Below are 12,086 nucleotides of genomic sequence, written 5' to 3' on the forward strand. Positions count from 1 at the left end.
AAGCCCCCAGGCAGTGAGGACCCCATAGATGTCCCCCTTCCCACTTCCCCTCAGGGGGCGTCAGGCCCAGTGGAGGCCCCCTTACCGCAGTGCATTGTGGGAGTCTGAGAACCCGTCTGCCTCCGTGTCCTTCACAATCGTCCAGTCGAAGACCAGCCCAGCCAGGGTGCTGAAGGTGTTCCCTACAGGAGCAGATGAGGGAGGCAGAAATGCATCACGGTTAATCCCCAGGGCCGAGGAAAGGAGAGCTAGGAGCTTCTATCCCACGCAGGAACCACACTCAACACCACCCCCCTGCAAAGCAGGTGCCATGACCCCCATTTTCAGGAAGGGTAAACCAAGGCTGAAAGGAATGAAGATGTTTACTTGTGGTCAAGTGACCCTGAGAGGCTAGGCCAGGATTTGAACCCAGGCCCGTCTCAGGTGAAGGCTTCACTGCGACTCCCTGCCTTTGACAGCTCGTGGCAGGCTTAGTGCAATGCTTACCACCACCACCCCTCACGTCTGTAAGCACTTTATGGTTTAGGAGGCTGCTCCAAACCTGAGTCACTCCTCCTCACCACCTCCTGGGGAGTAAACTCCCCCTTCCCTCCCTGTTACAGGGAGGAAACCGTGGGGTGACGGGCAGTTCCTTGACTGCTGGGTTTCACATAACTATTCTTATCTTTTCTCCTTGGCTGTGGGACTCCTGGGGTCCTGGGGTGGAGGAAGACAGAGCCGGGCCCAGCCCCCTTAGCTCTGCAGTCCGGTTTTGCTGTCTGTGAGCCTTTTTTTTTTTTTTTCCCAGCATATTACAGGGGTCCAAATGTTTAGGTTACATATATTGCCTTTGGCCCCCTCCCCAAGTCAGGGAGCTTCAAGCGTGTCCATCCCCTAGATGGCGCGCACCACACCCATTAGATGTGAACCTACCTGTCCCCTCCTCCCCGCTCCCATCTGCACAGCCAAGGACACTATCACGAAAGCAAACAGACAACCTACAGAATGGGAGAAAATATTCTCATGCTACACACCCGACAAAGGGCTGATAACTAGAATCTATATAGAACTCAGGAAAATCAGCAAGAAAAAAAATCAAACAACCCTATCAAAAAGTGGGCAAAGGACATGAACAGAAACTTTTCAAAAGAAGATAGACTAATGGCCAAGAAACATATGAAAAAATGCTCGACATCTCTAATTGTCAGAGAAATGCAAATCAAAACCACAATGAGATATCACTTATCTCCAGTGAGAATGGACTTTATCAAAAAGTCCCAAAACAATACATGTTGGCGTGGATGCGGAGAGACAGGAACACTCATACACTGCTGGTGGGACTGCAAACTAGTACAACCTCTATGGAAAGCATTATGGAGATATCTCAAAGAGATACAAGTAGAACTGCCATTTGATCTGTGAGCCTTTTGATCCATCGTTTCAAATTAAGAAATGCCACATACAATCACCAAATTCTCTTGAAAAGCCTGAAGATCTAGCCACCTAATGCCCAGAGACTGGCCCAGCCTCTCCAGACGGGGCCTTTTTCTCTGATTTGCCACACTCCTCACCATACCCTGTTATCCCACACCCGTTCCACATCCTTCATCCCCATTCCCTGCCTGGCCAGCTCCCCAAACAGAGCATCGGGGGGTCCAGAAAAATCTTTTTCTACAGTGCAAAGGGCAAGGTATTTCAAGTCAGACAGCCTTGGGATCATGCCCCTCTTCACCCCCACCCACAGCCCCACAAGATCTCAAAGGCCAAATGAAACAGTGCTTAGCAAAAGCTCCAGAAAACTCTGCTGTCTTGCCCTCACTCCTCAGGGCATCTTTTATGAAGGGAGGCCTCTCCTTACAGGTGCTGTGAGTAACTGATCAGAGGAAGACAATCCCTACCTACAGTGGGTATGGAGGTGGGGTGGTTCTTAGAGGTCCAAGGGAGGATTCTGAGCAAATGAAAAGTCTGGTTTCTCAAACCTCAAAGCATTTTGAACAAAGTAATTTATCTTCCTATTACCTAGGGCATTAGATGAGGAACGTGGATACCAAAATCTACACCGGCGAAGCACATTGGCTGCAAGAAACTTAGAAGTCCTCTAGTCCAACCCTTGGAGGCTGTGTCCACATCGGATGGGGGCTGAGACCCTCCTCTCACATCCCAGGCATAAAGATGTCATCACCTCCCGGGACAGCCCATCCTTCTCTTTAACATTTAACAGCTCAGGTCACGGGCACCTTCTGCCTGCCTCGTGCTGAGCTGAAAGGGGTTGCATATAAAGCAAAGCTGGCCCCAATTCCTGCCTTCCCAGGGGCTGAGCCAAGCATGCTCACTCTGCAGTGAGGATAAGGATGGATTTCCCTACGTTCATATTAGTTTGTGAAACAATGACCAGAAATTCAATACAAAAGCCCATCAGGCAGTCCACCCCCTTAACACACATCCATCCAAACACCACAAGAGTGTCCCAAACACCTATCCTGGGGTTTCCACAAGGTCAGCTCCAAGTACCACTTTTCTGTTCTGTAAGGTGGAAATGAAAATACCAACCCGTGGGGCTGGTATTTGATCAACCCATGGGAAGATCAAACTGAGAAAGCACCCCCGTGAGTGTCTGGTACTCTTTACTACGGCCCACTCACGGGCAAGGGGAGGGAGGCGGGGAGACCCTGTCGAGGGGTCGCTGACCAAGGAAAACAGAGACAGGAAATCATGTCTTTGGACATCTCAGTGGCTGCAGATAGAGCTCTGCTTTTCATCATCTGTGCTCCCCCCAGTACCTCCTGCAAGTCCACCACACTGAAATGAAGAGCTGAATGTGACAATTCCCAGAGCAGATACTAGCAACTCCCACGCCCACCTGGGCAAATGCGCATGGCAGGACTGGCTGCAGAACTTGCAGTGCTCCATGCAGGTGAGAATGCAGTGCCCCGTGTTCAAAAGGCGGGGGAAAGTGTCAGAAGGCAAACCCACAGGCACGGAGCCCGAGGAAGTGCTCCCTAGGGGTGTGGGGATACTCCAGGCTGAGTGCAGACCCTTAGAGGGGCTCAGAAGCCCCCCTGCAACCCAAGGGACGCACAGGCCCAGCTACTGGACCAAGACCAAGTCCCAGCTGGTTTGGGCTGTGGCGAAGTCCATCGGGCATTTCCCCCTCCATGGCCTGCTGCAGATGAGCGACCTCTAAGGGGAGGAAGGAGGCAAAATGACTAAACCTCTAACTCAAGTTTTGCTTTTTCCATTCACAAAGAAGCTATTAGTACCTATTGTGTGCAACAGACAGAGCCCTTCCTTGACCTTGAAGCCTCACCTCACAGCCACTGCTGATATTAACCAGGAAAGCCAGGGGTCCGGTCCCCAGAGACCATCCCTGTTGTCCTGGTCCCAGGAGGGCCACAGGGAAACATTAAGCAATTCAATTTAACAATCATTTACCAGATGCCTGCTGGGCCCAAAGTCCAGCATCAGACACAGAACAGTGGGAAAGAAGGTAGTGACCCCAATTCTGTCCTCCAAGTGTGAATGTGATAAGACACAGTAGATAACACCCCATACCCCAAGGCAGGTGCTAGTGAAGAGCTAAGGGACGTCAGAAGGGAGGAACGAGTCCCACCTTGGGCAGCCAGCGAGGGCTCCCTGGAGGGGATACCTGAGGGGGAATGCCCAGAGGAACGTGGGCTTCTGAAAGCCAAGTTAAGGAAGACAAAGGGCTTCGGGCAGAACATGTGGCCTAACGAAAGGTGGCAAAGGGGTGTCTTTGGGGACCCTGAGCTAATCCAGTTCTGCTGATGCACAAAGTACATACGGGCCAGGAAATAACTGAAAATTGACTACAAACAGCTTCTGGTGAAAAAGGCAGATCCCATGTGCAGAAGGCCCGGGTGCCCAGGAAAAAATGCAGCAGGAGACAGGTAGAGCGGCTGAGCATAAAATAGCTCAGGCCACAGAGCCACTCATCCCGAGTCCCAGCCCCTGCTCAGTCTCCCATGAGCTGTGTGACATGGGCAAGTTACTTAAGCTCTCTGGGCTTTAGCCTCCTTGTCTACACAACAGGCATTATAAGTACAATAGGAGGCTGTACTCACTAAAGGGCTAGTGCAGCGCCTGGCACTCACGGGCACCCACCTAACCATGTTTGTTGAGCTACGGAGTCTTTTTCGCCAAACATTTACCCATCTAGATCAGGTACGTCTCTTCTGAGACTGCAAGGTCCTCAAAATTACAAGGGTCAAGTTTGTCTTCAAAAAGGAGACTCTGACCAGGAGAGAGGTCACAAGCTCAGGAAAAAAGGCAAAGGGATGATGACGGTAACTGTCAAGGTATTCTGGGGAAGGGAAGACCCACTAGAATGCATGGCATTCTTATGGCAGATAATGAGGAAGTGGTAACCATGTCTTTACTGCAGAGGTGGAGCCCTGATATGGGCTACTGGTGAACGACACAGTCTCTGCGGACCGGGTGACTTCCCACTCTGGAACTGGCTGCATGTGCCATCAAAACATGAGCAGTGAGGGAAGCGGGAGAGGTAACCTTCAAGGGCTGCTGAGCATCTGTCCTGGCAGAGCAGCGGGTCCAGGAAGGCCAGGAGAAGGCACCTTCCCACTCCTGACATCACCTGCTGCCTGAGGAAGGACACACTCTCAGGGAAAAAAGTGACTTTAAAATCACTTCACTGGCTGGGCACAGTGGTTCACACCTGTAATCCCAGCACTTTGGGAGGCTGAGGCAGGAGGACCACTTGAGCTCAGGAGTTCAAGGTTACAGAGAGCTATGATCACACCACTGCACTCCAGCCTGGGTGACAGAGTGAGACCCTGTCTCTTCAAAAGAAAAAAAAATGACTTAACTACAATCACAAAGATAGACAATAACAAGTGTTGGCAAGGACATGGAGATACTGGCACATTCATACACTGCCGGGGGGAATGTGAAATGGTGCTGCCACTGTGGAAACAGTCTGGCAGTTCCTCAAAAAGATAATCACAGCGTTATCATACGACCCAGCCATTATTCTGCTGGGTGACTACCCAAAAGAAATGAAAATATACGCCCACACAGAAGCTTGTACATGGATGTTCATAGCAGCATTATTCATAATAGCCAGAAAGTAAAAACAACCAAAAACTCCATCAACTGATGAATGGGTAAACAAAATGGTATATTCCAACAATGGAATATTATTTGGAAATTTAAAAAGAAATGAAGCACTGATCCATGCTACAACGTGGATGAACTCTGAAGACACTATGCTCAGTGAAAGAAGCCAGTCATAGGACTGTACATAACAGGATGGTGCAAAAGTAATGGCGGTTTTAGCATCGCAGAAATTTGCCATTTGATATTGGGATAAGTTCTTAAATGTGGTTATGTTATACATCATTTTAATGCATATTTCTTGCTAATGACTTAGTATTTGCCATTTATTTTATATTTATTTCACAGTTATGGAATGTTGTCAGACAAAAAGCAAATTCGAGTGATTTTCTTATTCGAGTTTAAAACGGGTCGAGTAAAGCAGCAGAGACAACTTACAACATCAACTACGCATTTGGCCCAGGAACTGCTAACGAACGTACAGTGCAGTGGTGGTTCAAGAAGTTTTGCAAAAGAGATGAGAGCCTTGACGATGTGGAGCGCAGTGGCCGGTCACCAGAAGTTGACAATGACCAAATGAGAGCAATCACTGAAGCTGATCCTCTTACAACTACACAAGAAGTTGCTAAAGAACTCAAGGTCAACCATTCTATGGCCATTCGGCATTTGAAGCAAGCCGGAAAGGTGAAAAAGCTCGGTAAGTGGGTGCCTTGTGAGCTGACCGAAAATCAAAAATGTCCTTGTTTTGAAGTGTCACCTTCTCCTGTGCAAGAGCGGCAAATCATTTCTCGGATTGTGACATGCGACGAAAAGTGGATTTTATACAACCGGCGACAACCAGCTCAGTGGTTGGGCCGAGAAGAAGCTCCAAGGCACCTCCCAAAGCCCAGCTTGCACCAGAAGGAGGTCATGGTCTGTTTGGTGGTCTGCTGCTGGGCTGATCCACTCCAGCTTTCTGAATCCTGGCGAAACCATCACATCTGAGAAGTCTGCTCAGCAAATCCACGAGATGCACCGAAAACTGCAACACTGGCAGCCGGCATTGGTCACCAGAAAGGGCTCAATTCTTTTCCAAGGCAACGCCCAACCGCAGGCCACACAACCAACGCTTCAAAAGTTGAAGAGATTGGGCTACAAAGTTTTGCCTCATCCGCCATATTCACCTGACCTCTGGCCAACCAACCACTGCTTCTTCAAGCATCTCGACAACTTTGTGCAGGGAAAATGCTTCCACATCCAGCAGGGTGCAGAAAATGCTTTCCAAGAGTTCATGGCATCCTGAAGTACAGATTTTTATGCTACAGGAATAAAGAAACTTATTTCTCATTGGCATAAATGTGTTGATTTTAACGGTCCATATTTTGATTACTAAAGATGTGTTTGAGCCTAAAGTGATTTAAAATTCATGGTCCAAAACTGCATTTACTTCTGCACCAACCTAATACATATGTGCGGCAGTGTGAATTGTACGCTTCTGTTTATATAAAGTGTCCAGAACAGGCAGATGCAAAGAGACAGAAAGCAGACTGGTGGTTGTCAGGAGCTGGAGAAAGGAGAGAATGGGGAGCAAACACTAATGGGTATGGGGTTTCTTTCTGTGAAACAGGCACTGTGAAACATTACTACTAAAACTAGGCAGTGGTGACGGTTGCACAACTTTGTGATTATACTGAAAAAACACTAAGTAATATACTTTTAAATGGGTGAATTTCATGTTATATAAATCTTGATAAAAATAAACATAACCTTCTTTTTTAAAGTGACTTAAGGCAGGAAATAGAACAAAGTAGTCAAGAGTAAGAGTTGGCAAACTACAGCTTCTGGGCCAAATGTGGCCTACTGCCTGTTTTTATCAATAAAGTTTTATTAGAACATGGCCACATCCATTCATTTACATATCACCTATGGCTGCTTTAGTGTAACAATAACAGAGCTGAACAGTAGCGATAGAAACCACATGGCCAGTAAAGCCTAAAATATTTACTGTCCAGCCCTTCCCAGAAGTTTGCCAATCCTTGGCCAGGAGGGTAAACTCTAGGGCCAGGCTGCAGCTCAGAGTCTGGCTCTGCTATGTATTAACTACACATCTGTTCTGTGTGTGTGTCTTTGTGAGCGTGCACGTGCCAGTGTGTGAACACATCAGGAGAAAGGGGGAGTCTCACAGATGCCCGAAAACAGCTGCTTGCCCCCCACCCCCAGGGACGTTGTTGATTGCCATGGCTTGCCCCTGTGACTACTAGCATCTGGTAGGTATAGGCCAGGGATGCTGCTGAACATCCTATAATGCACTGGACAGCCCCTACCACAAAGAATTACCCAGCCCCAAATTTCAATCAATACTATCTAGGCTAAGAGACTCTGATCTAGAAAACATTTTTAAAAAGAAAGGAAGGGAGCTACAGTAGTCAAAAAGGTCTCAAAGACAAGGTGAGACTTGGTTTGGAGTTGGAGTTTGGGAAGATCATCACGGGAAAGACATCTCTTGCCTGTTACTTTCTTCAACAAGAATCTTAACCTACAAAATTTCCTAGTTCATACAAGAGACTCTTGAGAAGCAGCCCAGCCCAGAACAAGCCACTGTTCGACTCTGGTCGTTCAACGCTGAAGATGTGAGGACAGCACACTGAGCCCGCCGCACAGACGTACGTGCCCCAGTCCACAGACACACCCTCTGAGGTCTGGACCAGGAAGCCAAAACCAGCCCTGAGAGCCCAGACAGGGAGCACACCCCCCAGCCAGCCTCTCCCAGCTTCCCATGCTGGCTGCCCGAAGACGTGCTTTACCAAGGACCCACACCATGCACGGGCAGGGTCTGCCTCCACGGTCTGCTGCAGCTCTGGGCATGACAAGTGGCCAGGGCTCAATGCCACCAGGGGCATGGGCCCCCCCTCAGAGATGGGTTCCGTCTCTCCGACATCCCCCCAGCACCAAGTTCACCCTCCTGACAGCCCTACAGCAGGGCTGGAGGCAAGAGCAGAGAGGAACAGAGAGAGGCCCTGGTCATGGTGAGGGTGACAGCCCAGAAGCAGGTGCAAAGGACAAACAGGAAGGGGCACGTCCTCACCTTCAGAGTCCAGAGCCTGGATCTTCAGCTCCAAGGGTGAGTCTTCCAGGTAGAGCTCCCGGGTGGTGGAGACGATCTGAATACCGTGGATGAGGTCCACGATGGCATCGCAGCGCAGGACCTGGCCCGAGGCTAGAGGGACAGACAGGGACGAGTCAGCGCTGAGGACAGTGCCCCAGCCACCGCCCCACCCACCAGGGGTCTTACACTGTGGCAAAGACTCCAGCAAGCACCGAATTCACCCTCGGAAGCCAAGCAGCTGCCTGGCACATGGCCCCCTGCTGACAGGTAACACTGACTTTCAGAAAGTGAGGGCTTCACGCACATTCACGGCCCACCTCCTGCTCTTCCAACTGGAGCACCAGCACTTAAAGCCGTGTGCAAAAAATGGACTCCAGGAAAATGTAGTTTTGTTCAGGGTGTACCCACTGGGTGAGATGACAAGGGCTACAGTACAAGTTAGCCTCCAAAAGAAGACAGTTCTGTCCTGAAGCCCTGTCCCTACACTGAGACCGGGAATTGCACCGGTGTTTTTGTTTCTGTTTTACTCGGGCTGGTGCTTCCTATACCAGACTATCAGCTACACCATGGAAGGGTTGTCTGGACATGTGCACAGATTTTTGTTTTTTCACTTGCCCTAGAAGTCAGGTATGTGAATGGCATTACCTGGGGGATTCTGAAGTGTAAGGGGGGCAGCACGTGATAAAAATTACTCTGATCATTCTCCAGGTGCCACATAAAAGTACCTGTGCATAATGCTCTTTTGTTGGGAAGCAATATGGGCCCTGTGTATCCAAAGCCTTAAAAACATCTGTATGCTGTGACCCAGTAAAACTGGGAATCTATCCTAAGAAAGATGCTAAAAGAATCCCAACTTTCTCTATATAAAAACATTTATTGTTATATGTAACACTGAAATGAACATCTGAAAACACTCTCAATGCCCAAAATAAGGCAATGCTTATAGGGCAACCTCCTGTTAAGAATGTTATTCGGCATTACAAATAATTCTACGGTAAAATGGAAACTGTCCTAGCGTGGGTGGGGAAAAAGTATGATAGAAAATCATATGGTTGTCTAAGCATTTTACAGCCACAATACGGTGAATTAGACATGGGGAAGGAAGAGGGGTGATTTCGTGGACTGAGACAACTGTCGTTATGATCGGTTGATACCCATTAGGGGTAGGGAGCCTGTGATGATTTGGAAATGCAGAAAGTCAGCCGCCACATGAGCGCCAACAGCACAAAGTGCTGGCACGTGGGCCAGGATGGCAGCTGCCTCCTGGGCATCTGCCTCCCACCTGGGCGTCCTCCCCGCCCCCAACGAGAGAAAGCCCTGCTGTGGGCTCCAGCAGCCTCTGGGGCTGGCAGTCTCAGCGGGGCATCTCCCTGTCTCTCATCCCCACCAAGAGCACAAGCAGCACCCCGAGTGCTTACTGACGTCCTCCGCGAAGATGATGCTGGTCAGGCGGGCAGGCTGGGTGAGGCGGGCCTGCACCACTGCCTTCTGGGAGCACTGCTGCTCGGCCGGGCCCAGCGGCTCAATGCTGGCCACCTCTGGCCGGGTGGACGACCTACAGTGGAACAAGACAGGCGTTCACTCCCTGGAACTACGCTGCGAGGCACAGCGGGGCCCTAACGTCGGTGCTGTGGCTCCCGCTGGGGCACTGGCCTGACTCAGACAGAGAACAAAGGTGGGTGGTCTCAAGGCAGCGTCAAGCCCAGAGGCGGAGTGGGTCCCGCTCCACGATCAGAGGGCTGGCGGCCTCTACACACAGCCCCCCACAAGCAAACCAAACAGGAGGCCCCACACCAGGAAACAACCTTGAGGATCAACGCATGGCCTCCGTCTGAGATTATTCTGCACACATGAAAGTTGTTCTGCGTCAGAAAGAGAATTGCTCACGGGGTCTGCTGAGGTGGCAGGTGGTGTGAAGAGGGTCTCTCAGCTGACCTCTAGCCCAGGCCCGGTACAGAGCAGGCTCCGGGATGTCAGCTTCTGTCCCCAGAGGGGCTCCTCCAACCCTGGGGATCACTAACTGTGGTCATGACAGTCACAAAGTACCAGGGCACGTGGAGCCGACATCGTAGCCAAGGTGGGAGACAGGCAGGCAAACACATCACAAGTGAATCAGGACAGTCTGTGAGACCATTTCCCACGGGGACGATAAGAGGAGGAAGCCACGGTGTGACGGGGAGCTATCCAGCGTCAGCCCCTGGGTTTCTCATCCATGACCCAGGGCGGCAACAGCCCCCGGCCGGGGTGAGATGGGACGAGTGGCAGAGTACAGCAGACCCCGCACTGAGCCTATCCAGTGAGTGCGTGCCGTTGCCGCGGCCTGCGAGGGCGCTCAGGGAAGCGCAGGGCAGGGGTGAGACCAGGGAACCAGCAGGCAAAAGGCCCTGCAGCAGGAAGCGGTGGGCCTGCTGCCCTCAGAGGTTCAGCGTGGCCAAGGCCCCAGGGAGGGGTCCACAGAGCAGGGCGTCCGGCGCTTGTCTCTCGGGGCTGCACCCAGCACAGCGTCTGACTCTCCGTGTCCTCCCCAACCTTTGCTTAAACTCACCGGAACATCAGCACTCTGGGGATTCAGGAGACTTGTAAACAACTCCTGGCGTCAGAAAGCAGCGGTGCGGAACACACCCACACAGACATCTCTAAGTCCCCCGGCTTCCCCAAGCGTCCCTCCCCAAGCCAGGCAGGCCCAGGAGGCATTTCCCCACACACCTGAGCACACTGACCGCTCACCACCACCTGCATAGGCTGGGCTGCTGTACCCAGAAAATAAACCTCATCCATCAGTTAGGGAAGGAAACCTCAGCCCCTGGGGACATGCATTTGTGATCCCCTCATTGATTTCTTCTAAGAAAATAGCATTTCAGAGACCAAGGGAAGAAGAGCGCTTGTGCGTACACAGACGAGAAGTGAGAGAAGGAACCAAGCTAGAAACAGATTGTTTCACTGCGAACAGCTTTGGAGCCCTAAGAGATTTTTCAAGGGGCATTAAACTTCCTCCCCGCACACACACACCTGCCTGCGGAAACAAGGGAACGCAGACAATTTACACGGACCAGAGGAGGCCAGGAAGACATGACAAATAAATGCAACAGGGGATCCTGATTGAATCTGGGAGCAGAAAAAGACTTTAGTGGAAAAACTGGCAAAACCCATATAGTGCAGAGTTTAGAAGCAGCCACATACCAGTTACTCTTAGTGTGAGCACAGAAGATTTTTAGAGCAGTGACACTACTCTGTGTGGTACCGTAATGGGGGATACATGTCACTGCACACTTTTCCAAACCCACAGAACATGTGACACCAAGAGGGAACCCTCTGGACTCTCTGACAATGCTGTGTCAGTGCAGGTTCATTGATAGTAACAGGTGTACCTCTCTGGTAGGGATGCTGAGAGCCAGGGAGGCCACGTGTGTTGGAGGGCAGGAGTCTATGGGAACTCTCTGTACTTTCCATTCAATTTTGCTGTGAACCTAAAACTGCTCTAAAAAAAAAATAAAGTCTGTTTTTAGAAAAGGATTTCTCATTTCCCACTCCCACCTTCGAGAATCAGTGTGGTATATCTCATTCAGTGGCCCAGGGAGCCAGGCTTAATCTCAGACAGACTGCCAATAAACACAGGTAAGAGCTCTCCCTCTCCAAGTTGGAGAAACCCAACATCCTCCCCTCACCCCCAGCCACCACTGAGATGCCCCAGCAGCCTTCAGAGCCTGGCTGCAAACAGCACGCCTTTTACTTTGTGCATGCCATGTTGCAGGGCTGTGTTAAGGACGATACAGGCCTAAGATAGCCCTGTACGACAGACACATAACTCGAACCACATTTTCATTTTCTAATTGCCATACAAAAAAGTATCAGGTGAAATTAACTTTTCAATAGACCTTGTTTTTTAAAGCAGTTTTAGATATGAGCAGAAAAGTATAGAATTGAGCAGCAA

At 50.3% G+C, this 12,086-nt stretch overlaps 1 protein-coding gene across 1 annotated transcript in view; it reads right to left on the bottom strand.

Moving 5' to 3' along the window:
* The window catches only part of LOC138392982 (nuclear pore membrane glycoprotein 210), a 108,210-nt gene that overhangs the window by 80,666 nt on the left and 15,458 nt on the right, over positions 1-12,086 (bottom strand). Inside the window, exons 2-4 of the mRNA XM_069483980.1 lie at positions 9,574-9,710; positions 8,135-8,266; positions 86-182 (exon numbers count right to left, since the gene is read on the bottom strand). Coding sequence (XP_069340081.1) covers positions 86-182; positions 8,135-8,266; positions 9,574-9,710 — 366 coding nt within the window. The remainder of the gene's footprint in view (positions 1-85; positions 183-8,134; positions 8,267-9,573; positions 9,711-12,086) is intronic.

Source organism: Eulemur rufifrons, chromosome 10 (assembly GCF_041146395.1).
Source record: "Eulemur rufifrons isolate Redbay chromosome 10, OSU_ERuf_1, whole genome shotgun sequence".
Classification (NCBI taxonomy): Eukaryota; Metazoa; Chordata; class Mammalia; order Primates; family Lemuridae; genus Eulemur; species Eulemur rufifrons.